At 32.2% G+C, this 26511-nt stretch overlaps 1 protein-coding gene across 1 annotated transcript in view; it reads right to left on the bottom strand.

Moving 5' to 3' along the window:
• The window catches only part of polr3a (polymerase (RNA) III (DNA directed) polypeptide A), a 33580-nt gene extending 16264 nt beyond the window's left edge, over positions 1-17316 (bottom strand). The window contains exons 1-20 of the mRNA XM_051124815.1: positions 17137-17316; positions 16835-16970; positions 16603-16740; positions 14928-15099; positions 14676-14830; positions 14329-14568; positions 11574-11736; positions 11284-11420; positions 10128-10231; positions 9571-9712; positions 7546-7686; positions 7391-7460; positions 7149-7276; positions 4957-5095; positions 4338-4502; positions 4038-4210; positions 3728-3839; positions 1917-2035; positions 1267-1404; positions 790-960 (exon numbers count right to left, since the gene is read on the bottom strand). Of these exons, the coding sequence (XP_050980772.1) occupies positions 790-960; positions 1267-1404; positions 1917-2035; positions 3728-3839; positions 4038-4210; positions 4338-4502; positions 4957-5095; positions 7149-7276; positions 7391-7460; positions 7546-7686; positions 9571-9712; positions 10128-10231; positions 11284-11420; positions 11574-11736; positions 14329-14568; positions 14676-14830; positions 14928-15099; positions 16603-16740; positions 16835-16970; positions 17137-17180 (2787 nt within the window). The 5' untranslated portion in view covers positions 17181-17316. The remainder of the gene's footprint in view (positions 1-789; positions 961-1266; positions 1405-1916; positions 2036-3727; positions 3840-4037; positions 4211-4337; positions 4503-4956; positions 5096-7148; positions 7277-7390; positions 7461-7545; positions 7687-9570; positions 9713-10127; positions 10232-11283; positions 11421-11573; positions 11737-14328; positions 14569-14675; positions 14831-14927; positions 15100-16602; positions 16741-16834; positions 16971-17136) is intronic.
• Between the last annotated feature and the right edge of the window lie 9195 nt (positions 17317-26511).

Consider the following 26511-nt stretch of genomic DNA (forward strand, 5'->3'; position numbering starts at 1 on the left):
TACTACCACAATTATGATAATACATTTGTATTAAATAGAAAAAAACAGAATAAAAAAAATTGAAAACAAACAATTTGTGAAAAGATTTCATTATTGTTGAAATAAGCATATTAGATATGCTTTTATTATTAAATTAAAACAGTATAATATTTGATTAAACCATTGAAATGGGAAAAAAAAAAGATTTTGGAAAAAAATATCTGAACCATAAAAAAAAAAAAAAAAACAGCAAAAAAACCCAACAATAATTATTATTAATAATGATTATTTTTATGAGAAATTAAACATCATATATAAATAATGTATGAAGAGTTTCTTTGCAAAAACAGATAACTCCAGGGTATTTTTTAATTTTTCAAAAATCATGTTTTTTGTTGTTTTTATTGTATATATAAATACAGACATGTATATATAAACAAAACAAACAAAAAAACATTTTCTTAGTTAAATTTGATCTGTTTATCATTATTATAAAGTTTTATGAATTCAACTGTTACATGCTTTTTTAAATTAAATTAAAACAGTATTATATTTGATTACACTATTAAAACAAACAAAATAAAGATTCCATCTACATTTTTCATAAGGAATAGCTGAACTATTAAAAAAAATAAAAAAATAGTCACTTAAATACGATCTGTTCCTCGTACAAAGCATCAAACAAATATGAATATGAGTAATATTGTGTGAACTGAATTTAATAAACACGTTTGTGTCTGTGTTTGCTTGTTAACGTTTTACCAGATCTAACAGAGTTTAAAGTTTCTTTATGCATAATCTCTGACATACTCTGATGTTGTCAAGGACTCTTTTGAACTCCAGCGGTTCGTCTTTTCCCTCCATGGCCGCGGGGTCGAGTCCGTCTCCGCCGTAGATGAATTGTATGATGTCACCGGTGGAGCTGCGCACCGTCAAATCGTACTGAGAGCACAAATCCTCCAGAGACTTCACCAGACGTCTCTGAACAACACAAACACCACTCATTAGTTTGCCTATAATTCATTACTAATAGCAAATCCCACTAGAAGAAGAAGAACAAAAAGTCAGTTTTGCAACCATGTAAAGAAATGATCTTCCCAAGCATCCAAAACATCTCACATCTTTTTAGGAACATTTATGTGTTCATCTCTCAATCATTGGATTGCATTGCATTATGTTTGGATCATTTCGATCTCATCTTACTAAGACATTATTGGAGATACAGAGTGATTATTTACATGCATGCATAAATCTGACACTTGTATTAATTGCATCATTACGTCGTACCTGCATGTATCCGGTCTCTGCTGTTTTTACGGCAGTGTCGACCAGACCTTCCCTACCAGCCATAGTGTGAAAGAAGAACTCGGTAGGGGTCAAACCAGAATAAAAGCTGTCCGCCACAAAGCCCTTCGCAGCAGGGAGCTGAAACACAAAAGAACAATCACACAAACATGATGCTTTTATTCCACTCAGCCTTTGGTTTGGGTCTTCTGTAACCTCAGATAACTTTTGAAGTTCTGAAGCATTTCTTCAAACCCGAAAGAATCATAAAGCATGCTAAAACATTCACCACACGTCCTGGATTTTTGTGAGTTAATGACAAGACTGTAATGAAAACGGTCAAAATGGTGCATAAACCTTGGACTTGATAATTGCAAGCAGTCAAGTAAATAAGAATGCATGTGTTATTTCTGACATTAATTTTATTTCAAAACAGGGAAATCTAATTAAACAGTATAAATCTACTCAATTAGGAGTGCTGAGCTACTATAATCTCTCCTTGGCACCCAGTCGACTGATTTTTAATAAAAAAAGCATTTATTTGAAATCACCCCAGCAGACAGAGGATAAAAGTTGCTATAATTGAAGAGTCACTCATGCGTACAGAGAGAAATGGGATAAACAAAAGAAAAGCTGAAGAATCGAGAGCTTACTTTGGAGTGTTTTTCAAAGTGAGGCAGCGAACGGTTCTCAAACCCATCGGGAACTCGAGAGCCGCTGATGGCCTGCTGCCCGACGCACGCGATCATCTGTGAGATGTTAATGAATGAACCTGGAGATGCAAAGATTATTATCACAGTCATGTGCTCATCATCAATTCTGAATTTTGATTCATTAGCAAGAGAAATCATGTTCCGTCAGTGTAACCGCACAGTTTCAGTCAGGGTAGATTCATTATTTAATCTGACACAAAAGGAAAATGAGGCACTGAGGCAGAGTTCATGGTTCTTTTAAAGGAAATCAGTTGACTTGGCATATTTTTGGTAATAAAGATAAAAAATATATTAATATAATACATAAGATGTTAAATACATTTCAATAAATATGCATAAATACAGTTATACTAATAAATGTATGTAATTTATATATATTAAAATAAAATATACATTTATATATTATACATTTTAAATTTAACACTTAAATTTATATATAGACGTATTTAGATACACTTTTAAATTAATAATAATTAACACTAAAATACTAAACAAATGACTAATAAATTATTAATTTAATTTTGAAATATATTACAAAAGACAGAAATAAATGGCTTTTATTTAAATATTTAAATGGCTTAAACCCATTTTTGTTGGTGAAAATACGGCCTAAAACTTTTGCACAGTAGTGTACGTATTTATATTTTAATTACAAAAAAATTTATATGTATATATATATATATATATATATAAGTAATATTTAATATAATATATAATATAATATAATATATAATATTTAGTAATATATATATATATATATATATTAGTAATAATTATTACTAAATATTAACAAATTAATTGAATTATTAAATCAATTTAATATATACATTTCTATATAATTACATTAATCTATATAATTTCTAAACCCTGTTAAGAAAATTTTGGACGTCTGAATAAAGACAAATATTGTTTTATTACTATAAACACTGAAGTAAATGAATAATTATTATTATTTTAATAATCAAATTAAACTTACCAAATACATAAAATATAATTCATACAAGTAAATGTGTTTATTATTTTTAATAATAATAATTATAATTATTATTATTATTTTTATTTTTCTTATCAGTTGCAAGAAACAGAAAAACAGTTTTACTGGATATTCTAAATAAAGGTTTCACATTTTTACCACCTTTGAATTTTGGACGTCTGAACACAGATTATTTTTTTCTTCTTGTTTTAAAAATTATACATAAAAATAAACAAATCAATAAATAAATAATAATTACTTATAATAATAATAAAAAATAATTATCATAAATAATATAATTAAAATAATAATAATAATAATAATAATAATAATAAGCTTTTTATTAGTTGCAAGTAACAATTAATAAATTAATGTTGGTCTGAAGTTATTGATAAACTTAATAATACAATTTAATAATAATAAAAATAATAAAAAGTTACTGATAAACTTAATAATAAAAAACAGAATGAATAAAAATTGTAACAAGTTTGAATAGTTGAGCTTGATGCAGTCACTAAAATGTGTTTAAGAAATTAAGGTTAATGACTTAAAGATTTACTTTACTAAAAAAAGAAAAAAAAAAAAAAAAAAAAAAAAAAAAAAAAAAACACACACTAGATGCAAAAAACCCAAAAAAAAAAACAAATCTAATAATATTAAAGCCTTAAGAAAGGCATGCCACATTAAATGGACCACATCTGTCCATCAAATCTTTCATTCGGATAAAAATTAAATTTGGTATCTACTCTAAGGTCCATTAGGGAGGTTCTGATTGTACCTTTGGATCCACACAGAGCCATGATCAGCGGACTGTTGCTTTTGTCCAGTTCTCTCAAACACGCACTGCCAGCGTGATCTCTGATGACGGACAGCTCCTTCAGGATCAACGCCTGGTTTAAATACAGATAAAAATATTATTTTCTGCAATAAAACTCAAATTTATATTTTATAATTTAAATTAACTTAATAAATAATTAACAGTAATGACAGTAGTAATAATTAGAATTTTTATTATTACTATTATTATTAAATTAATTGCAGACGTAATAACTGGGTAAAATTAAAGACCGTCTCATTTTCTCTCTGACCTCCAGCGTCTCCTCTGCGGTGCAGCCCGGCTGCTGCTGTAACCTGCCTGTCTTCAGGGCTTCGATATACTCATCACATTTCTTATACCCAGCATCCAGTAGCTCCTGTTTGGCCTTCAAGAGTCCCTGTCCGGGCGTCACGTCTCCGATCCCAATAGAGAAACCTCGATTTGCTTCAACACAGCAGTCATAAAAACAACACGTCCATCACGACTTTTTTCTATCACGAATTTTACCCAAGTGCTGGGTAGCAGCAACACAACCAGACAAATCAGACCTGAGACAAACATACACACTCACAGAGGTAAACAGGAGCCAGACGTGCAAGACGTGACATGGCATCCGCGGCCTCCTGCTGACCCCAGTCTCGCAACAGGATGTAGAAGATGTTGTTTTTGGATCCGGATCCCAGAGTTCCTTTATCCATACTGCCGCACACCAGCTCACTGTTCTGGATCACCACAACTGTACGTATACACACACACACACACACGGGTTACAGATGAAGTTCACATTTTTATGAACTCTAAACTGTTTTAATTAATTTTTTTTCTGCAAATGTTGAAAAACATATTTATTTTTTTCCAAAAAAAAAGTTTTTTTTGTTTAATTTTGTTTTTCAGGATTAATTTTTTTTTTCCTTTTTAATTTTTCTGCATTATGTTTTTTACCCTTTAATTTTTTCTGCATTCCATTTTTACCTATTTAATTTTTCTACATTTCATTTCAATGGTAAATAACATTTAATCAAAAAGAATTTTTGCTTAATTTCATAATATTCTGTTTTATACAGTCAATTCCATTTTCATGACTGTATTCCATGATTCCATCTGGGTTTTCCACACGGCAGCAATCACAGAGACCTACAAATGCAAGCATATACGATGTACCTAGCGCTCAGTGCTGTCTAGTCACTCACATGAATCATTGGGACACAGATCCTCCCCTTTACCGCAGTACTGTTTGCCTTTGCTGCGCAGGTTGGCCTTCACCGGACAGCTTTTACTGGGCTTGAGTATCACACTGAAGATCTGCTTTCCCGTCCACAGCCTGATCGGCTATAACGAAACAGCACAAAATTCACCGTCACACTCACAGGTCAACTTCATTACACTTTCAAATAACTTGTGCACAAATTCATAAAAAATGAAGTGCATAACCTTCAGGAAATGGTACTCATCCACCTTAAAATGTCAAAGTAAATATTACAGGAGTTATTTTATTGTCCAATTATTTTATATATGGTTTGACATTTTTGCAACCCTGTTGAGAAAAATTTGGACGTCTGAATAAAGATTAAAATGTTATTTTGTCTAACCTCAAACACTGAAGTAATTTAATAATAATTCATATTTTAATAATTAAATTAAATTTACATATAAAAATAAGTAAATGTGTTTATTATTTGTATTATTTCTAACAATAATAATAATAATAATAATAATTATTATTATTATTATTAATGCTAATTATCATTATTTTTCTTATTAGTTGCAAGTAACAAAATTTAAATTAATGCCACTAAAGAGGAGACAAGTGGGACTAAATGTTGGTTTGTAGTTAGTAACTTTCACTGCTCATAAATAATGAAAAAAAATGTTTTATTGGATATTTTAAATAAAAGTCTGACATTTTTGCCACCTTTAAATGTTGGACATCTGAATACAGATTAAAATGTTTTTTTTTTCTTGTAATAAACATTATATTAAAAAAAAAAAACTAAATAAATGAATAAATAAATTCACATGCAAATAATAAATGCTTTAGTATTTCTAATAATAATAATAATAATAATAATAATAATGATAACAATTATTATTAATAATAAAATAATACTTTTTTTATTAGTTGCAAGTAACAGAAAATTAAATGTTATTCAGCAGGGGACAAGTAAGAGTAAATGTTGGTTTGCTGGTTAGTTTCGTAACTTATATACCATAAATAATGAAAACAAAAAATGTTTTATTGGAAATTTTAAATCAAAGTTTGACATTTTTGCCATCTTTGAATTTTAGACATCTGAATACAGAATAAAATGTTGTTGTTGTTTTTTCTTGTAATAAACATTATATTTAAAAATACTAAATGCAGATACTACTAATAATAAATGCTTTATAATAATAATAATAATAATAATAATAACAACAATTTAAAAAAAAAAAATCTTTTTTAGTTGCAAGTAACAGAAAATTTTGTCACTCAGTAAGGGACAAGTGAGACAAAATGTTGGTTTGCAGTTATTGGTAAACTTATAATGCCCATGAACAATGAAAAGCAAAGTAAATAAATACAAATTGTAACAAGTTTGAACAGTAGAGAGTCACAAAAATGGAAGAGGTTGGAAAAAGTGGATTACTTTGAATACTTTTCCTTCCACCACACTGTAGAAGAGGGGTCACCACACTCGGTCCTGGAGGGCCGGTGTCCTACAAAATTTAGCTCCAACCTTAATCAAACACATCTGAACCAGCCAATCACGGTCTTAGCAGGTATACTTGAAACTTCCAGGCAGGTGTGTTGAGGCAAGCTGGGGCTAAACTCTGCAGGACACCGGCCCTCCAGGATCAAGTTTGGTGACCCCTGCTGTAGAAAGACTCCAAATGATGTCACTTACTACATTCTAACACCGATCTAATCATTTTGGAGGCTGTGTCTTCCGGAGCTCGCATTTGTAGTCTGCATACATAATCAAGGATGTCTTATTTAAGAAAAGTAATAGTAGTAAAATACTGTAATTTCTTCTACTTTTCTTAAATGAGACTTCCCAGATGATATAAGCAGCCTTTAAATGAGACCTCTGGAGGACGCAGCCTCAGAAATAAGATGCAACTAAAGTTACACTGTGCGTGCAGTTATTACTCAGAGCAAATCTGAGAGAAAAACTCACTGACGTCAAATAACCTCCAAAGACACAAGCAATTTAAACTGAAAATTGTCTCTACCAAAAATAACTTTTGTCTAAAACAACTCCTGACAGCATTTACGAGGAGAGAATCAGCACCGGAAAACCTAAAGGTGCAATTTTGTCATTTTCCTCCCATAGAGCATCAATTTATCCTTTACGGCAAACATAAAGAGAGAGCGAACGAGTGAGCCAGAGAGGTTCATCACCTTCAGAATAGCAGGAGGTGGGAGGGAGATCTTGATTTTCTCATCTTTTCCCACCAGGATGGAGGCGACGATCTGACATGCTTTAGTTCGGTCGAAGAACGTGTCTTTGAGCGTGAGCAGGTACGCACCTGTTACAGAAAACACACCTGAATATCAGCAATCAAACAGCGCCCTCTACAGGCCAGGCAGAGAATATCAGACGCTGAAATCTAATAGGCTCAGACGGAAAACCCAGCACTTACCTGTCAAGAAGTCTTGAATGGCTGCGATCAGCGGCTCACCGTTTCTTGGAGTGACCAAATTAGCCTTCGTCTGTGAGAAGAACAAAAGAAGAGGGGTTTATTTCATTTTCAGATGCGGTTTAGATGCCCTGATCGATATTGTTTGTCTCTCTCACCCCCATGAGCACGAGCGCTTCAGCTTTGGCTTCCTCCGTCTGCGGCAGGTGAAGGTTCATTTCGTCTCCGTCAAAGTCAGCGTTGTACGGCGTGCAAACGCACTCGTTAAAACGAAACGTCCGATGAGGTTTCACACGCGCCTGGAACAAAATACAAGAGAATTATATTTTATACAAGGAGAAAAGTCCTTGAAAAATTTGTTGTGGCACCAATTTCACAAAATCGGTTTGATTTGATTGAAATTCACAAGCTCTTGATTAATTTTGATTCTGATTTCAATTTGTTTGGATATAGGTACAGTACATGATGCATTTTAGAAAGGAAAACAATTTCTGCTGTGTTTAATTAATTATGCTGTAAATCCTACAGGGAATTTTATATATAATACTTAAACACTGAAATTGCACATAAAAGGACCACAAAACCAGTCTTAAACAGGATGGGTATATTTGTAGCAACAGGCAAAAATATATTGTATGGGTCATAATTATTGATTTTTCTTTTATGCCAAAAATCATTAGGATATTAAGTAAAGATCATGTTCCATGAAGATATTTTTCAAATTTCAATAAACCAATAATAAACTTTTTCATTTCTGATTTTTTTTTTCAATAATAAACTTTCATTTCTGATTAGTAATATGCATTGCTAAGAACTATATTTGGACAACTTTAAAGGCGATTTTCAAATCTCGGTCAAATATTCTCCCATCATAACAAACCATACATAAATGTTCTAGTGACATTGTGCAGGATCTTAAATATACTTATATATTTGTATATACTGTATTCTATCAATACTACAACTACTACTAATAATATAATACTATATAATATAATATAATTTTTAATTAAAATGTAAAAATTAAAGATTATTTATTCATTCTTTTTTTATATTAATACTACATTAAAAAAATTACCTTTATGACTGGTTTTGTGGTCCAGGGTCATATATCAGATTTTTAATGACGTAATTGTTTATTTTAGAATTGATATATTATTATAGTTTCAAATGTAAAAATATATTCATATTTTTAAGTTCTTATACTTCTGTTGTTTTCATTTTAATTTTAAGTTTAATTTAACTTTTTTATTTAAAGTTTTTTTTTTTTATTATTATTTAAAGTAATTTTATTATTTTTGTCAAGTTACTATAGTTTTCTATTATTTTTATTTTAGTTTTACTTTCAGTCACCTTAAATGCAAGTTAAACTAAATGAAAAAAAAAGTTTTTGAATATTTTATTATTTTACTTCAGTCAACATTCATTTAATTTTGAAGTAACAAAATATGCTTTTTTATTGTTTCAGGTTTAGTTTGTTGAATATAATAACCCTGGTTTCTACTCCAATTTGTTGGTGAAATATAATTATTTAAACACTGACTGTGTCTGTAATAAAAACTCACTTTCATGACAGACTTATTCAAACATACACTACCACTCAAAAGTTTTTGGAAAGTAAGATTTGTAGTGTCTTTTAAAGAAGTCTCTTCTGCTCACCGGTTGTTTTTATTTAATCCAAAATACAGCAAAAACAACAACATTTTGAAATAATTTTACTATTTAAAATAACTGATTTTTATTTGAATATATTTAAAAATGTAATTTATTCCTGTGATTTCAAAGCTGAATTTTTAGCATCATTCCTCCAGTCACATGATCCTTCAGTAATCATTCTAATATTCTGATTTGCTGCTCAAAAACATTTATTATTATTCATCACTAATCAGCTAAGTAAGAATATGTAACAGTGAATAGATTTATCAAAATGTTCCTCTCTTTGGTTATTTTTTTTTTTCTAGTTGACTATGCAATTTATGGTCCTTGAATGTCTTTCCTGAGGTAAATGTGACGTTAGGTGAATCACTGTTTACTGATGACTTTCCAGATTACAAGGCATTTCTTTTATTTCATTTCGATAATTTAATTAAACCGGACAACTTAATTGAATTGAATTCCCTATCACGTTCATCCACATAAAAAGCTTCTGAGTTTTATTGAGGAAATGAAGAATAATAACTCACGATATGAGCCATGATACTGAGTTTGTGCAGAGATGGCTGCCGATTAAACAGGACGATGTCGCCATCTATCATGTGTCTCTCAACCACGTCGCCGTACTTCAGCTCCTGAGCCATCTTCTCCCGATTACCGTACTTCAAAAACCTGAAACACACACACATGACATTTAGACGCCGAACAAATGCTGAATGTAAATATGAAAACTGCCATTTACTCAACCTCATGTCTTACCTGCATGACTTTCCTTCTTTGCAGACATGGAGACGTTTTAAAGAACGTATGAACAATGATTTAAACCATCAAGTATTTGTCTGCTATAATCCTGTATTTTGGAGTTTTTAATTCTCCATTTTGGTGCTTCATAACACTCAGAGGTCTTAGTTTGGAAAAGAGCAGCACAAGCTTATGCTAAACATCTGCTTTTGTGTTCCACTTAGGAAAAATTAAGTCAAACTGGTTTGCAATGACATGAGAGGGAGTAAATGATGACAGACTCTTCATTTCTGTTTGATTTTTGAACAGAGAGTAAAAGGGGAGGATAGAGAAGTGTGTATTTCACCTTTTCATCTGCATGTGTCTCTGTTGAATAAAATTCGCTCCCGGATGAACGTCAGGACCGTTACGCACCAGCTTCCTCATCAGCTCAATGTTGGCTTTATTTACCTAAAACAGAAAACACACACACCAACTTGATTACAGCAAACAGTCTTTGAATTCTACATTATATACGGTTTTAATTTTTTAGTTTTTTCGTTTTAAGCCTGCGTTTTATTACCACCATTTTTAATAATAAATGTATATTAAATCATATACGTAAAAATTAAATCAAATGACAACAGAGCTTCTGAAAAAAAGTAACTTTTCATTGAGGCCTATTGTAAAAAAAAAAAATAAAAATAAATAAATAAATAAATAAAAATGATTTAAAAAAAATTAATTGTTAAAGTTTTATAAATCTGATTGAGCCTATGTTTTTTAAAACTACAATTTAATTAAACCATTAATTAATAATAATAAACCATTTTTCAATAATCAGTAAAATTAAAACGAATGACAACAATTTCTGAAAAATAAAAACATTTTTAGGGCTCCATTATTGTTTTAAAAAAACATTAATAAATTATTAAATAAAAATCATACAAAAATAACTTAAATAGTTAAAGTTTTATAAATTCAATTGACCATGCTTTTTTTTTTTAAATAACCACAATTTAATTAAACCATTAATTAATAATAAACCATTATTCAATATCCAGAAAATGTAAATAGATGACAACAATTTCTGAAAAATAAAACATTTTATAGAAATGGCAAAAAACATGAAAAAATAATTAACATTTTATAAATTCACTTGAATATACACTACTTTTATTGAAACCAATTAAAACGTAAAAAAAGGTAAATTTACTTAATGTAATTTTTATTAAACTGTTAATAAATAGTGTTAAACTAAGTTTCATGAGTTCAATTAATTGCTGTCTGATTAGTAAAATTTAATTTAAACATTAAAATGGAATGTAAAAAATTTTACAAAAAGAAAAATATGGAATCCAGAAAAATTAAAAAGGCAAAACTGGAATCTGGTAAAGAATAAAACAAGATTTCATGTGGCCCTACTAAAATAAACAATATTTTCCAGCTGCTCGAGAAGTAGAATTGAGTAGCTGTCAAGTCTTAAGATCCACAGCACATTTGAGCAGTAATGCTGTTCTGACCTTCTCCGGGTAGGTGAGGATTTTGGCGACGTGCACCGGCACAGCCACCTCATCGATCCTCAGGTTCGGGTCAGGAGAGATGACTGTTCTGCCTGAGAAATCCACTCTCTTTCCAGACAGGTTACCACGAAACCGCCCTGAAAATAGCACAACAAGGCAGGTTGATGTGACACATCGATCCCAGGGGCGTCTAATGTCAAAACAGCCCAATATATCACTGCCATTTCTACAGAGACGCGTGGGAAAAGCTGGCGGTTCAGCGCAGCCCTTGAGCTCTCAGCAGGACGTACCCTGTTTTCCCTTGAGTCTTTGCACAAAGCCGCGAGTCCATTTCTTGGGTGCCATATTGAGTGGGATGCCTGACAGCTCGCTGTTGATGTAGAGAGCACACTGGAGCTGCAGGAAGTCCCAGTCCTCCATGATCATCTGCGTTTTGGCTCCTGACATGCGGTGCTGGGGGTGAACACAAAGACATTTACACATGCAAGCTGTGAGGAACAAATTTACACTATAAAGCTACTGTTTTACATTTGATTTTTCTAAAGCCTCTAAATGATAAACATCATCAAAACTGAAGCAACTAAGTATCTGCTACATTGTTATCTCATTGATTTACATTACAAGCATCAGAATTGTATCACTTTTTGTTCATATAAATATCAGCATCTGCACCAATTGCATATTTTCTCTAAACAAAACTGAGCAATATGAGCAATAAAAGCCTGATGAATCAGATATGATGCTTAACAAAAAAATAAATAAAAAAATAAAAAAAACACACATACAAACTTGAGAGGTTTTATGTTTTGTTTAGGGCTTATTTTAGTATCTTTAAAAATATTTTGTCTAAAGGTTCAATAAAGTGTTAAAAAATTTAGGGTTTTTTTTATTGTTATTTCATCTGTCAGGCTTTATAGAGTTCAAAAACTCCTGATTGGTCAAACAAGACATTGGACTGTCTAATATTTACATATAATGACAATGCAAATTTCCTTAGTCTGTTGTTTTCAAAGTGCAGCTCACTGACGCCATCCTGTGACTCAAAACAGTAAGAGACTGTTGTATGAACATCCTCTGAGGACTTGCTTGGATAAGTCAGCCTCTGAGGGTATATGTGACCCTCAGAAATCTTAATCAACAAAATTGAGATTTATACATCATCTAAAGGCTGAATAAATAAGCTTTCCATTGATGTATAGTTTGTTAGAATAGGACAATATTTGGTCGAGATACAGCTATTTGAAAATTTGGAACCTGAGGGTGCAAAAAAAATCTAAATATTGAGAAAATTGCGTTTAAAGTTGTCCAAATAAAGTTCTTAATGTATATTACTAATCAAAAATTACATTTTGATACATTTACAGTAGGAATTTTACAAAATATCTTCATGGAACATGATCTTTATTTAATTTCCTAATGATTTTTGGCATAAAAGAAAAATCTATAATTTTGACCCGTACAATGTATTTTTGGCTACTGCTACAAATAAACCTCAGCGACTTAAGACTGGTTTTGTGGTCCAGGGTCACATATTTGATCAACAATGCTTTACATTGTTACAAAATTTGTTTCAGATAGCAAAATTTACACCCAAATTTAATTCCAATAATCTGGAATAGATTAAAAAATATATATATTTTAATAATATTTTAATATTTACTATTAAAATATCTTGATTAATCATTTGGCCTGTATCAAATTACTTAGCATGTGCTTTTATCCATAGTGACCTAAAATGCCTTTATTCAACTACTAATGGATAGAAAAGAAACATAATAAAATGGATCACTTGTTTATCACAAATCCATCTACTTTAACAGCAATAATGGATCTGCATCAACTAATTGATAAAAATCGATCATCGACAACAAATCTGATTATCAATTAATTGTGAGACTGTGCATGGAAAACATGACAGTCACGTCACCTTACGGAAGTGAAGTGAACAGAAAGTTGCTTTGACACAACCTGTTTTGTTACAAAAGCGCTGTATAAATAAAAATAAAAATAAAGTGAATAAGTCATTAATATCAGAGTTCCTACACATTTTCCATTTCAAAATTCCATACTTTTCCAGACTCAAAATTTCCAAACCTCTCAGTAGATTTTTGGACCATATTTAACAATTTTTTTTTCATTATTTTCAGCTTTATATTTGGTATAATACAGTCATCTGTAAATATTTGAATTTTACAACATACAGAACACCTAAAATAAAAAAAACAGACTTTTGCATGCACACAAGAAATTTGTTTGCACTCTTGAGAAACTATTCACATGCACATGGGAATTTTTTTGCATGCTTACGCATTACAATTTCTAGTTTTATATAAATTATTTCCTTTGTGCATCACTGCTATCCTACTATAAATAAAGAAAGAGCATGGATGCACATGAATTAATAGAGATCTACTTGCTAAAATGTGTCTTTCCTTACGGTAGTACCTCTAATATCAACGCCTAATGTCCAATTTAGCACATCCTCTATGGCGACAAAAAAAACATGACACGAAATGGGCTAACGGCATAATACGGCTGTGTGCATTGTCCTGTTTGCCAAGTTTAATGGTCTAATTTGGCTTTGTTAGGGTAGTCTGACTTATCTTAAGGCCTAAAGTCTCTTTAATGCAAACTCTGTGGTGGCCAAGAAACCTCATGCTCAGCGTGCATTGTCCTATACGCTAAGTTTAATGGTTTCTTGTGCACACATAAAAGTCTGTATTTGTTTTTTTTTGCAAAGGTTCTTGAGGCTATGTTACGGTGTTGAGAATATCGTGAAGAAACCCGAAATGCAAAACATTTTGCATAATGAAAAAGTGCACTGAATTTATTCAGCCGTGTTTGACAATCACTAAATCGCTAAACGGGTGCCAACTTTTTTATGATTTATTTTCTTTAACTTCTTATTATTCTATTATAAAAAACTAAATAGGGCAAATATTTTTTTCATACTCTGCTTTTTTTTTCTCCATACTTTTCCAGACCTGGGGTACGTAGGAACCCCATATTCATGATTCATTGATCAAATAATTGTTAGTTGTATACCTTCTTGATGACATCATTGAGGAAGATGATTTCCGTTAACTTCATGGTCAGATCGTCCTCATTGGTGCCCGATTTGAGGTCGCTGACGACGGATGGTCGGATGCAAAGGGGCGGCACTAACAGGCGTGTCAGGATGAGGTCAGCGGGTTTCCCGGATTCAGGATTCATCAGCAGAAGAGGAACGTCCTCGTTCGGAATCCGCCGGAAAAGGTTCAACACGACCAGAGGATTGAGGTTTTCCTGAATGAGAAAGAACGAGAAGAGGAAATTCACAAACCTCGAGTTACATCAGATAAGGCTGAGTGATAAAAAAAAACTGTTGGCAAAACTAATAGATGGATATTAACCTGCGCTCTGTTCAGTAGTGACTCCACTTCTTTATTGTGCTCGATAGCAACATCAAACGACTGGAGGAAATCAGACACCATGGGATCGATGACCTTCTTTGTGGTCTTGTACTTCTCATGTATAATCTTCAGCAAGCCACATTTCTTCACAGGGCCTGAAGAGACATCAGACACTTACTAATTCAAGCTACTGCAATTTTCATCACATTATAATAAATAGTCAACGCAGTATTCATCCATTCGTCGTTTTACCGTTAAAAGCGTTGCAATGCACGCATGTGGTTTTCTTCCTGCATTTGTCAGAGATCTTCTTCTTGAGGCCGCGCTTCTGCAGGTACGCCAGTCCAGGTCTACGCAAGTAATCTAGAAACTGAAGCTTTTCCTCTTTGGCAAGAAGGATGTGAGAACACGTCTTACAGATCATCTGAATGAACAAAAATATAAATAAGATTTGTATAAACACAATGAAGTCAGTAACATAAAAACATTATTTAAAGAATACTCCTAATATGATGATACAAATATGTGACCCTGAACCACAAAACCAGTCTTAAGTAGCACGGGTATATTTGTAGCAATAGCCAAAAATACACTGTATGGGTCAATATGACCTATTTGTCTTTTATGCCAAAAATCATTAGGATATTAAGTAAACACCATGTCCCATGAACGTATTTTGTAATTTTTCTACCGTAAATATATCAAAACTTAATTTCTGATTAGTAATATGCATTGCTAAGAACTTCATTTAGACAACTTTAAAGGTGATTTTCTCAATATTGATTTTTTTGCACCCTCAGATTCCAGATTTTCAAATAGCTGTATCTCAGTCAAACATTGTCCTATCCTAACAAACCATACATCATTGGAAATTTCAAAAGACTGACCCTTATGACCCTGGTTTTGTGGTCCAGGGTCACATATAAATATCACAATTATCTTAAAAAAAAAAAGTTGTATTATGATTTATATCATAATACATAATACATTATACAAATAAATAATATAAAATAACATACAATACAATATAAATCATAAAATATGTAATAATTTGATTTAAAAAGACATATAGTTATATTCTTATGAGTTATATTGTATTACTATTTTTTCTCTTAGTTTTTGTGGCATTTTATGTTTTTTACTTACTAACAAAATAAAATACAATATAAACAATAATAATCCAATTTATTTTTAAAATAAAATTTAAATATTAATATTAAATTTACATCATGATTCGTATTGTATTATATATTATTTATATTTCAAGTTATTAAAGCATTTATCATTCATATATTATGTTCATATTACTTTAAGTCAATAAAGCAATAAAATAAATAATATATTCATAAGGTTTTATATGCCATTACAATATGCTATTACAAGACTACAACATAAATCATAGTATAAATATTTAATAATGTGATAAATACATCTGTATTATTATCACTTATATTTATATTATTACAAATTAATAATAAAAAATTATACACAATATAAATGATAAAATATGTAACAATTTGATTTTAAAAAGCGTAGTTATATTCTGATGATTTTAAATTGTGCATTGAGGCATTTTACGTTTTTGACTAACTATATCCATATCAGTAACATAAAATAAAATATAATATAAACCATAACAACCCAATTTATTTACAAAATAATATTTATATATTAATATTAAATTTACATTATGATTCATAATCATTCATATGTTCATATTACCTCAATATGTCGAAAAAATAAAATAAAATAACAAATAATATAATACAAATCCTAATATAATGTACCTAAATACATAATATGAAACCAATATAGCACAATAACAAAGTAAATATCTGGTTGGGGCTATATATTTCAATATTAACGCTATATTAAATCCGACAGCAAATGTGGAGCAAAACACAGTTCTGACACATTGTGTACTTGCCTGCAGGATCCCAATAATGGCTTTAAAGTATCCGATATGAAAGCAGGGCAGCTCCAGGTCCAGATACCCATAGTGTCCGAGACAGTCGGCCAGGTTCTTCCCACAGGTCTCACATGGTCTGTCCTTCTCGCTGGTACCCTGAACACCAGAAAGATATTAAGCCTCTTTTAATCATTTAACAAGTCCTTTTTCTCTTTTATTATGAATGTAATATTCATATTGGCTTAGTCACCATGCGGTGGTCAAGGACTCCATACTGCAGCGGTGTGTGGCTGGTGTCTTGGCTGTACAGGTTCTTGCTGACCACCTGAATATGAGCCTGTTGTCTCATCTGTTCTGCTGACTTCATGCCAAAACAGATGTGACTTCTAATAAAACAAGAGAAAGAGACATCAACAGAGCTTGTACATGCATAAACACATTCACCTACACATACAGTGTCAGATAGCTAACTAGCTATTTTGACAGACAAGCTAACATATCTGTGTATGAAGTTCTGAAACATGTTTATCTTGCATGCAAGACTCAACTTACATCTTTTTGGCCACATCCGTCTCTCTAAACTGCTCCTTCACCATGACTGCGGTGCGTTCACGCAGTCAGCGTGGGATTACAGTGAAATAAATATTTATATTATTATATATTCGTAAACTAAAGTGATCAATGTCTGATCCTTCTGCCACATGCAGCACCGATGTGACGTCTGTACGCGTCCATGCGTCTCTCATAAAGACTGAGCGCGTCACGGCGGCTAATCTGCGCTCAGCGCCACCTGCCGACCGGGAGCGCGCTCGAAAATACATTCCTGTTCAAACAATCATTAAAATCCTGTTAAAATCGTTATGCCTGGATTAAAAAGCGGTTAAATGTAAATGAGTGTGAATTATATACATTTTAGAGCTTAGTTTTGTGTTTTTAATGGAATAGTCAGTCAGTGTCCACAGGAATAAGATGTTTGAATTTTTAGAAACAGCCAGTAGATGTCACCGCTTTCTTATACAGTGACAGATACAGGTAAAAAAAATAAAAAATAAAAATGCAATATAAAAAACATTGTCACATACGCACATCAATATTAATAAAAAACTAGATTAGTAAAGTTTGAGAACAAACTTCAAGTTGGCCTGAGAAAGCCTAGCCAGAAAGTTTGAAGCAGGTGTGAAAGTATGAAAGCAGCTAGCATGATTTAACATATTTCTTACATGATTTAACATGTTGTTAACATGTTTTAGCATGATTACAATGTTGTTAGCATGATTAGCATGTTGTTAGCATAATTTGCAAGTTACTAGAATGTTTTTAGCATGATTAGCAACTTACTAGCATGGTGCTAGCATGTTTCTAACATAATTTGCATGTTACCAGCATGTTGTTAACATGTTTCTAACATGATTAGCATGCTGCTAGCATGAATACCAATTTACTAGCATTTTGTTAGCATGATTAGCATATTACTAGCACGTTGCTAGCATGTTTCTTGTATGATTAGCATGTAACTAGCAGGTTGCTAGCATGATTACTAAGTTACTAGCATGATGTTTGCATAATTAACATGTTACTAGCACGTTGTTAGCACGATTAGCAAGTTACTAACATGTTGGTAGCATGATTAGCATGTTACTAGCATGTAGCTAGCATGATTAGCATGTTACTAGCACGTTGTTAGCCTGATTAGCAAGTTACTAGCATGTTGCTAGCATGATTAGCATGTTATTAGCATGTTGTTAGCATGTTTTCAGTATGATTAGCATTTAACTAGCACATTGCTAGCATGATTACCAAGTTGCTAGCATGCTGTTAGCATGATTAACAAGTTACTAGCACATTGCTAGCATGATTAGCATGTTACTAGCATGATTAGCAAGTTACTAGCATGTAGCTAGCATGATTAACATGTTACTAGCATGTTGTTAGCATGATTAGCATGTTACTAGCACGTTGTTAGCATGATTACCAAGTTGTCAGCATGTTGTGAGCATGATTAGCAGGTTACTAGCATGTAGCTAGCATGATTAGCATGTTACTAGCATGTTGTTAGCATGATTAGCATGTTACTAACACGTTGTTAGCATGATTAGCATGTTACTAGCATGTTGCTAGAAATTTGGCTCAGAAGAAGAATAATAATTATCTTAAATAGTAGATCAGTAAGTTGGCTTTCTCAAGCCAACTTAATTATAAAAAATGTAATGTAAATCAAATAAGAACAGTTATCATGATATCAATCACTCGTCATTTCAAGTCATTCCATACTGATTATGAAAGAAAAACTTATTAATAATTATATTCACTGAGACTTATGAGCACAGGAATGCCAAGCAGGTGTTAATTAGCAGTATTATTCATTTATTCAAGTGTCTGATTTGCATAAACGAGCTGTGTTTGACACTAATGAACCCCTGCAGTCTGCAAATCTCTGACGCTAAATAACAAGTGCTTTTATTTCAAACGTTCAAGACGTCAAACGTCCTCAATATCGCAAAGACATTGAATATTCACTAATTCACTAGTTAAAATGTCCATAAATGCTCCAGATTATGTTTATATTTCACTCCAGTAATGTGTTAATAAGTTTCTGTAAGGGTTAATTTTACTATTTAATCGATGTTTCTGTCATAATAACACAGATCTCACTCACCCACCTGTTGTGTGGCTCATTTTATGGCTGAGCTGAACAGCAAATAAACCTTAAATGACTTCATTAGCAAAAATGAAAACATAGCTGAATATAGTATGTAAGAGATCACAAATAGACATTTCTAATGTTTTTAATGTGGTTTTTCTCGATTAGTGGCGGTTGCCAGTGAGGAATTTGAACGAACGTTCAGTTTGCCGCCAAAATAACGGTTAATGGCGTTTGGGCGGGTTTTGTTATGACAACCTGGCAACTCTGGTTTTTGCTGTACTTTGGATCAAATAAATGCAGGCTTTATATTTCATTCCAGTAATGTCCATAAGTTTCTGTAAGGGTTAAGTTTACTATTTAATCGACGTTCCTGTCATAATAACACACACCTCACTCACTCACCTGTTGTGTGGCTCATTTTATGGCTGAGCTGAACGGCAAATAAACCTAAAATGACTTCATTAGCCAGAAATGAAAACATAGCTGAATATAGTATGTAAGAGATCACAAATAGACATTTCTAATGTTTTTAATGTGGTTTTTCCGGATTAGTGGCGGTTGCCAGTGAGGAATTTAAACGTTAAGTTTGCCGCCAAAATAAGGGTTAATCGCTTCAAGGGCAGCTCAAGCTGATGCCACTAAAGCCTCTGGAGATGAATAAATGGTCTTCGTGACAGTGAAAAAAACATTTTTCCACGTAAATACAAGTGTATATTTCATTCCTTTGTTTACAGTAACTGAACCAGCGTCGTCTGCTTGGTTGTTCCTTCACAACACGTCTTTCCAGACCCTTCACGTTCTCTGTTCCTCTGTGGTAACGAGCTGCAAACCGCCACACGATCTGAGGAGTCCATCACAACATTCATGAATACAGCAATAAACAAAGGTACATCTTAGCTGTAGTAATTCACTTTATATTTGATATTGTGTATTATTACCTTTTTTGATAGTGGTATGATTCGAATTCCAGCCGTATATCCGTCGATCTGCCAATAGGTGGCGCTGTTTGATTGTGGTTTGTTTACAGAAGCAGCTAGTTTTGGAGCGAATACTAATCCTAATCAAATTAAGCTTTATGATTATAATAGCTTAACAGTGTTAAAATACAGTAAAATAATAAAATAAAACATTCAGAGTGTTAATTAAAACATTATTACAAATTTACATGTACACTACCAGTCAAAAGTTTTTGAATAGTAAGTCTCTTCTGTTCACCAAGCCTGCATTTTTTTGATTCGAAGTACAGCAAAACTACAATTTTAATTTTTTTTTACTATTTAAACTAACTTTTCTATTTGAATAGATTTTAAAATGTAGAATCAGAATATTAGAATGATTTCTGAAGGTTCATGTGACACTGATAACTGGAGTAATGATGCCAAAAATTCAGCTTTGAAATCACAGGAATAAATAACATTTTAAAATATATTCAAATAGAAAACAGTTATTTTAAATAGTAAAAATATTTCAAAATTTTACTGTTTTTGCCGGTGTTGCCAAGTCTGCGGTTTTCCCACAGAATTGGGCTACTTGTACACTGTTGCCACAGGTAGCTTTTGATGTCCGCTGGTTGAAGTGACCTCAATAACGTCACATTTAGTTCCTGAAATGCAAATTTACCAGGGGAACTCCAACAAAAAACGTGCATTTTATCCCCGGTAATGCAATTTTTTTTACGGTGGACCCATCTCGAAATGCGTTTGGGCGGGTTTTGTTATGACAACCTGGCAAGCCTGGTTTTTGCTGTACTTTGGATCAAATAAATGCAGGCTTGGTGAGCAGAAGAGAAACATTAAAAATCTTACTGTTCAAAAACTTTTGACTGGTAGTGTATGCATTTGTCAGGTGCTTTTATCCAAAATGACTTCCATTTAAATAGCCTAAACATTTTTCTTGCACTTTGGCATTTCTAGCACAATCCTCTACAGTTTGAGCTTCGGGAATAAATATATAGATTATTCAAGTAATTGATATATTAATTCCTCATAGATCATTTAAGCTTATGCACCAATATCACCATGAACCTTAAGTTCTTGAATATCCTGTGTTTTGCTGTTGGACAGTAATTCAATAGAATGTGATTTCATTTCCGTGTTCAGTGTGACTGCATAAATCTGTTAAACAATTCACGTGCACAGGCTTTTAAAAACCTTTTAAAATGTCTAGGAAAGGCTCTGTCTCTGTATTACAGCAGTGTTAATGGCTGAATGATGTAGACAGATGAAGCAGACAGCTAATGGGATCCAGCAGAGAGACTAAGAGATGTTTCCAGTGTGGAATAACTCGATTTCAGTCTCTATAACAGTGAACGTGCAATGATTTATTCATCTGTAGTTTGTTTATGGCATCTGTTGAGATTAAGGAAGCTTTAGTTAAGTTAACGGCTGACTTACAGGATGCTGAGTCTCATTAATGCGCTTTTATCCACTATCGTCGTGTAATGATTTACTGTAAATGCATTTTAAACTGTACAAGAGACTGGTTATCGTAGTTTTTACTGCGGTGAATATTGCTTTGGTTGTGTTGATTTTTGAAAGCTTTGTTTGATTTGGGTTTGATCTTCGTTCAAATCTAGGAAATGATAAATAAATAAAGAGTGTATGTTGTGAGCATGTGTAATGGCAATGTATGTGGGGGATGTGTGGATAGGATAATGTGTGTGTGTGTGTAAAGCATGAGTCAGTAATGGATGGTCTAAGTTGAAGGAGAGGTCAGGAATATGAAAGGCAGTGTGTGTCAGAGCAGAGGAGGGTTATAAAAAGGCTTTTATCATGAGAGCACTGACCATTACTGCCTCATTACAACACCCTGTGTGTATTACTGTAACTCTGATTATGCACATGTAAAGTAACTAATGATGTTTTCACACAGCAGCACACAAGTCTTGCCCAATACTTTACTGCTGCACCACTTAAGTTAAAAAAAAAAAAAAAAAAAATCAATATTTTGTTGTCTGTTCTGCAAATGCTTTAGCAGCATAATTGCATAAATCATATATTATTATGCAGTTTACCTTTTTCACATTATGGCATTTGACTTATATTGCATAAGGTATAAAAATAATATTTAATGACAATATTACTGCACTATTTTTCTGTAAAGCTGTTTTGAAACAATATGCATGCAAAATATTTTTGAAAAATATAAATTATTAAAATTATTTTTTAATAAAAATATATTTTATATATTTATATATTTAACATATTATTGAAATATTAGTTTAAAATTTAAATAATGAATTTTTTGATGCCTCTGAAGCAGAAAAACATGTTTTTATCCAAAGCAACTTGCATTCAAGTTATGCAGCATATGCATTCAAGTATATCACGAGACATGACCCAGACACTTGTAGAGTGTGTGTGTTTGTTTCGGGTAGATGCTTTGGGTAATGTCGTTACTGAAGGACACCAATCCTCTCCAGCAGATTAAGGTCAGTGTGTGAAGAGTCAGTGACATATGTTAGCGTTTAAGCTTCAGTTAGTGTCGGTGCCGCCGTTGTGTGTCCTGCAGCTTTACTGTGCTGATGTGAGATTCAGCAGCGATGCATCACTGAAACAGAAAAGAGAAAGCAGGAGAATTGGGACTTTTGCTTTAACAAAATTATCATATGCTTCATGTTATTTTATGTTATGTTATGTCCATTATATCAGTCATTATTAAAATGCAGTTGTAGAAATCAAAACTCCAGATTAGTACACAAAAAGTCTGGGAAACACAAATTATCTTGCACAGTGTGTGAATTTTCTGTACAAATGAAAGGCAATGTACTGGAATAAGTGCAACTGCTTCACTTTACTATAAGGTCTTAAATTGGAGCAGAAAGTCTTAAATGCAAACACAAAACATGCAAAATAAAATAAAAGATAAATAAGTAAATATAACAAATATGAATTTAAAATTTGTCTTGTTTTCTAATTCAAATAATATCTAAACATCCTTAAATCAAGATATTTTTAGATGAGATGCAAAATAAAAATGAAAATATATATAAAAAATCGATTTCATTTATTATATTATATTGTATATGTTATTTATTATATCAGTTAGTTTAACTTGATATACTAAAATAACTAAACTAAAACTGATATAAAAAATGAATAAAACTATACAGACATTTAAAAAACTGACAAAAACACGCAACAAAATTACTCATATTTTAACCCAAATGAAAACACGTAAAAAAACCCCTCAAAATATTAATAAAAACTAGAATAATATCTTGATACTAAAATGACACTGGCTGTATTTTTAATATAGTCTTTGTGTAGACATTTACATTTAGACAACATATTAATGTCTTGTGTTTCCTTTAACTTATTCCTTACATTTTCTTTAATTGGTCTTAAAAACATCTTTTAAAAAGTCTTACATTTTTTTTCATAAAACCTGCAGAAATCCTGAATAAATATTCACATTTAAAAGTCACATTTAAAATATTATCTTGAAGCATTTAGAAAGAAAATCTGAAAACACATTTTTATTTAGCAACCTTAATGCCTTAAAACAATTTTGCACCTGTGGTTTCTGAAGGGTCAGAATGCAGATATGGTTTGAGCGTGTTATCTTCATACATTCACACACGTGATGCCGTTCTATCAGCCAATCAGAGCTCAACCTACAGCAGCACTAGAGGAAGCATCAGATTCTGTTTCCTGTGGTGTGTGTGGTACTTTATCGCTCATTAGAGCTCAGCACACCTGCATGTGATAATATTCATAACACATTTACGTTCTACACAGCAATCTGCGAGATCAGGACCTGCTGCAGGCTATAAATAACAGCTGAAGAGGAAATATGAACATGTATTTGCATGCTATCTGCTTCAGCGTGTGCGAGAGAGTTACTCTGACTGACATTTTATTAATTGATTCAGATCATGGCGCTCTGACGAACCCACACGTTTAAATCTGCTCGGCCACACCTGAACGCAAATATACAAATGTGTTTCTAAAAATGTACCTGCATGCAAATCATATATGGTAATCTGTATATGCACACTTCAGATCAAACCAAGACATTTAAAGACATAGTGCACACATTGTCTCTTGTCATTTTGTACACGTTTTCTTTTGTGAAACATGACATGAGATGTTAAGCAGAATGTCAGAAGTGTGAATAGAAACAGGCTTAAAACCATATTTTGTGATGCATTTATGTTGCTTTTGGGCCTGATAAACTTCTCAATCTGCTCTTGTGCTTAACAGAAAGACAGCCACGCAGCTTAGGAACAACATGAAGGTGAGTAAATGACCAAATGTTAATTTTTAACAGTCAGCTATTCAGTGCAAAGACATATAATGGCTTAATTACTCACATGAACCCGTTCTGCCCAGTTTGCATGTGTAAGACCTCATGCGTAAATCCAAAGAGCAGTGATGTGAGCGGCCTGAACGCATGTTACGTCTTCAGACGGGTGGAGGAAGTCATTCGGCGTGTGTGTCCGTGTCCGTACACCCCCAGGGCCGTGGGTTTGTGTGTATTTGCATATGTGAAGATAGCAGAAAGGCTGCATGTGCAGATAAGTGGAGACAGACAGAAATCAATGCAGATGGTGACCTTTAACACAACTCATGACCCTTATTGTTCAGTCCTGTCTCTCATACACACACACATGCACATAGTGGCTGGGGAACATGCAGCTAAACAAAACAGAACAGTGCTAATTTGTAAAATCTACATTCATATAAATATTAACTGTATATTTGTATATATCTAAATTGATATACACTAGCCACATGAGCCATATGAACTGATTTTATGATACGTATATGCATGTGTGTGTGTGTTAATTTATGTATGTATAAAATATGTATGTGTGTAATGTAGTTTTTTATACATACACATTGTATTTACAGCATTTATATGCATATTTATATATTGTCTTTTTTTATTTTTTTTTTAACATATTTATGTTTTTATGTTTTTAATTGCCAGAAGCTGCCAGTGTCAAGTACCAGGTGTTGTTGGTGCTCCTATATTGACAATCACCACAATTAAAACCAGCCTACGACTTCTGACAAGCTGAACTCAAACCTTCATTCCAGGTAAACTGCAAGTACATAAACCTGTCAAGATATGATATGGACTCTGTGTGTGTGTGTGTGTGTGTGTGTGTGTGTGTCCCTGACGTCACCGCTTGGTCGGGCTGCTGCTGCTGGGGATCTCAAACATGTTCTTTGTTACTCTGAGCTTTACACCGGAGAACCGCAAAACACGGAGACCGGAGTAAATGCGAGTAACGATTCCTTACCCACTTCAGCCTGTAAAACATTACAGTAGGCAGACAGATACCCGTATGTATTTGATAACAGATAAAATGTAATGTTAAATTTCTATTATTCGCATGTAAATTATACATATTTGTATGTATGTATGTATATATATGTGTGTGTGTGTGTGTGTACTATATATATATTTAACAGATTTATATTTGTACAGGTGTTTTAAAATGCTTTATTAAATTAGTGTAGAGGATGGAACATTTGAAAGGCCTTAGATATGAAAATATATTATTATGGTTATTTATGTGCACTATGGATACCACACACACACACACGTTTGTTTTTGTGAATTGTGGGGACTTTCCATAGACCTCTATAGATTTTATACTGACCAAACGATATTGTCTATCCCCTAACCCAACCCTAACCCTAAACCTAGCCCTCACAGAAAACATGTTTGCATCGGTACACTATCAGATAAACATAATTTACTATTTTTAATAATTTTTTAACACAATGTCAAAAATTTCGGGTTTTAGTATCCGTGTGGGGACATTTGGTCCCCCCAAAATGTAGCAAAAACAAGTACACACACACACATATATATTTTAAACAATCATGTTTTTTCATTGTGCATTCCAATTATTCTCAATCAAACTGCAGTTGGGTTATTTTGATTAAGTAAAAATAACAAAATAATTAAATAAAACAGCTAACTAATACAATAAAACACAATAAAAAAATGATAACATAAAAAACATGATTTGTAATTATTTTTAAAATGACTGAATTAAATTTTTTGAGTTATCTGTTTGTTTGTTTTTTGCAAGTAAACTCATATATGTGTATGTATGTATGATTGTGTAGTGTTATATAAATAAATAAATAAATAAATGTTTTAATATTTTATTTAAATTAAATGTTACTTAATGGAATATATATAATATACATATTGATTTATTTATATTATTTATGTTATTTATTAATTATTTATATTAATTAATATGTATAAAATAATATGCAGAAAAAATAGTATCTATATGTTATTTATTATTCATTTAC

Source organism: Labeo rohita, chromosome 12 (genome assembly GCF_022985175.1).
Source record: "Labeo rohita strain BAU-BD-2019 chromosome 12, IGBB_LRoh.1.0, whole genome shotgun sequence".
Lineage (NCBI taxonomy): Eukaryota > Metazoa > Chordata > Actinopteri > Cypriniformes > Cyprinidae > Labeo > Labeo rohita.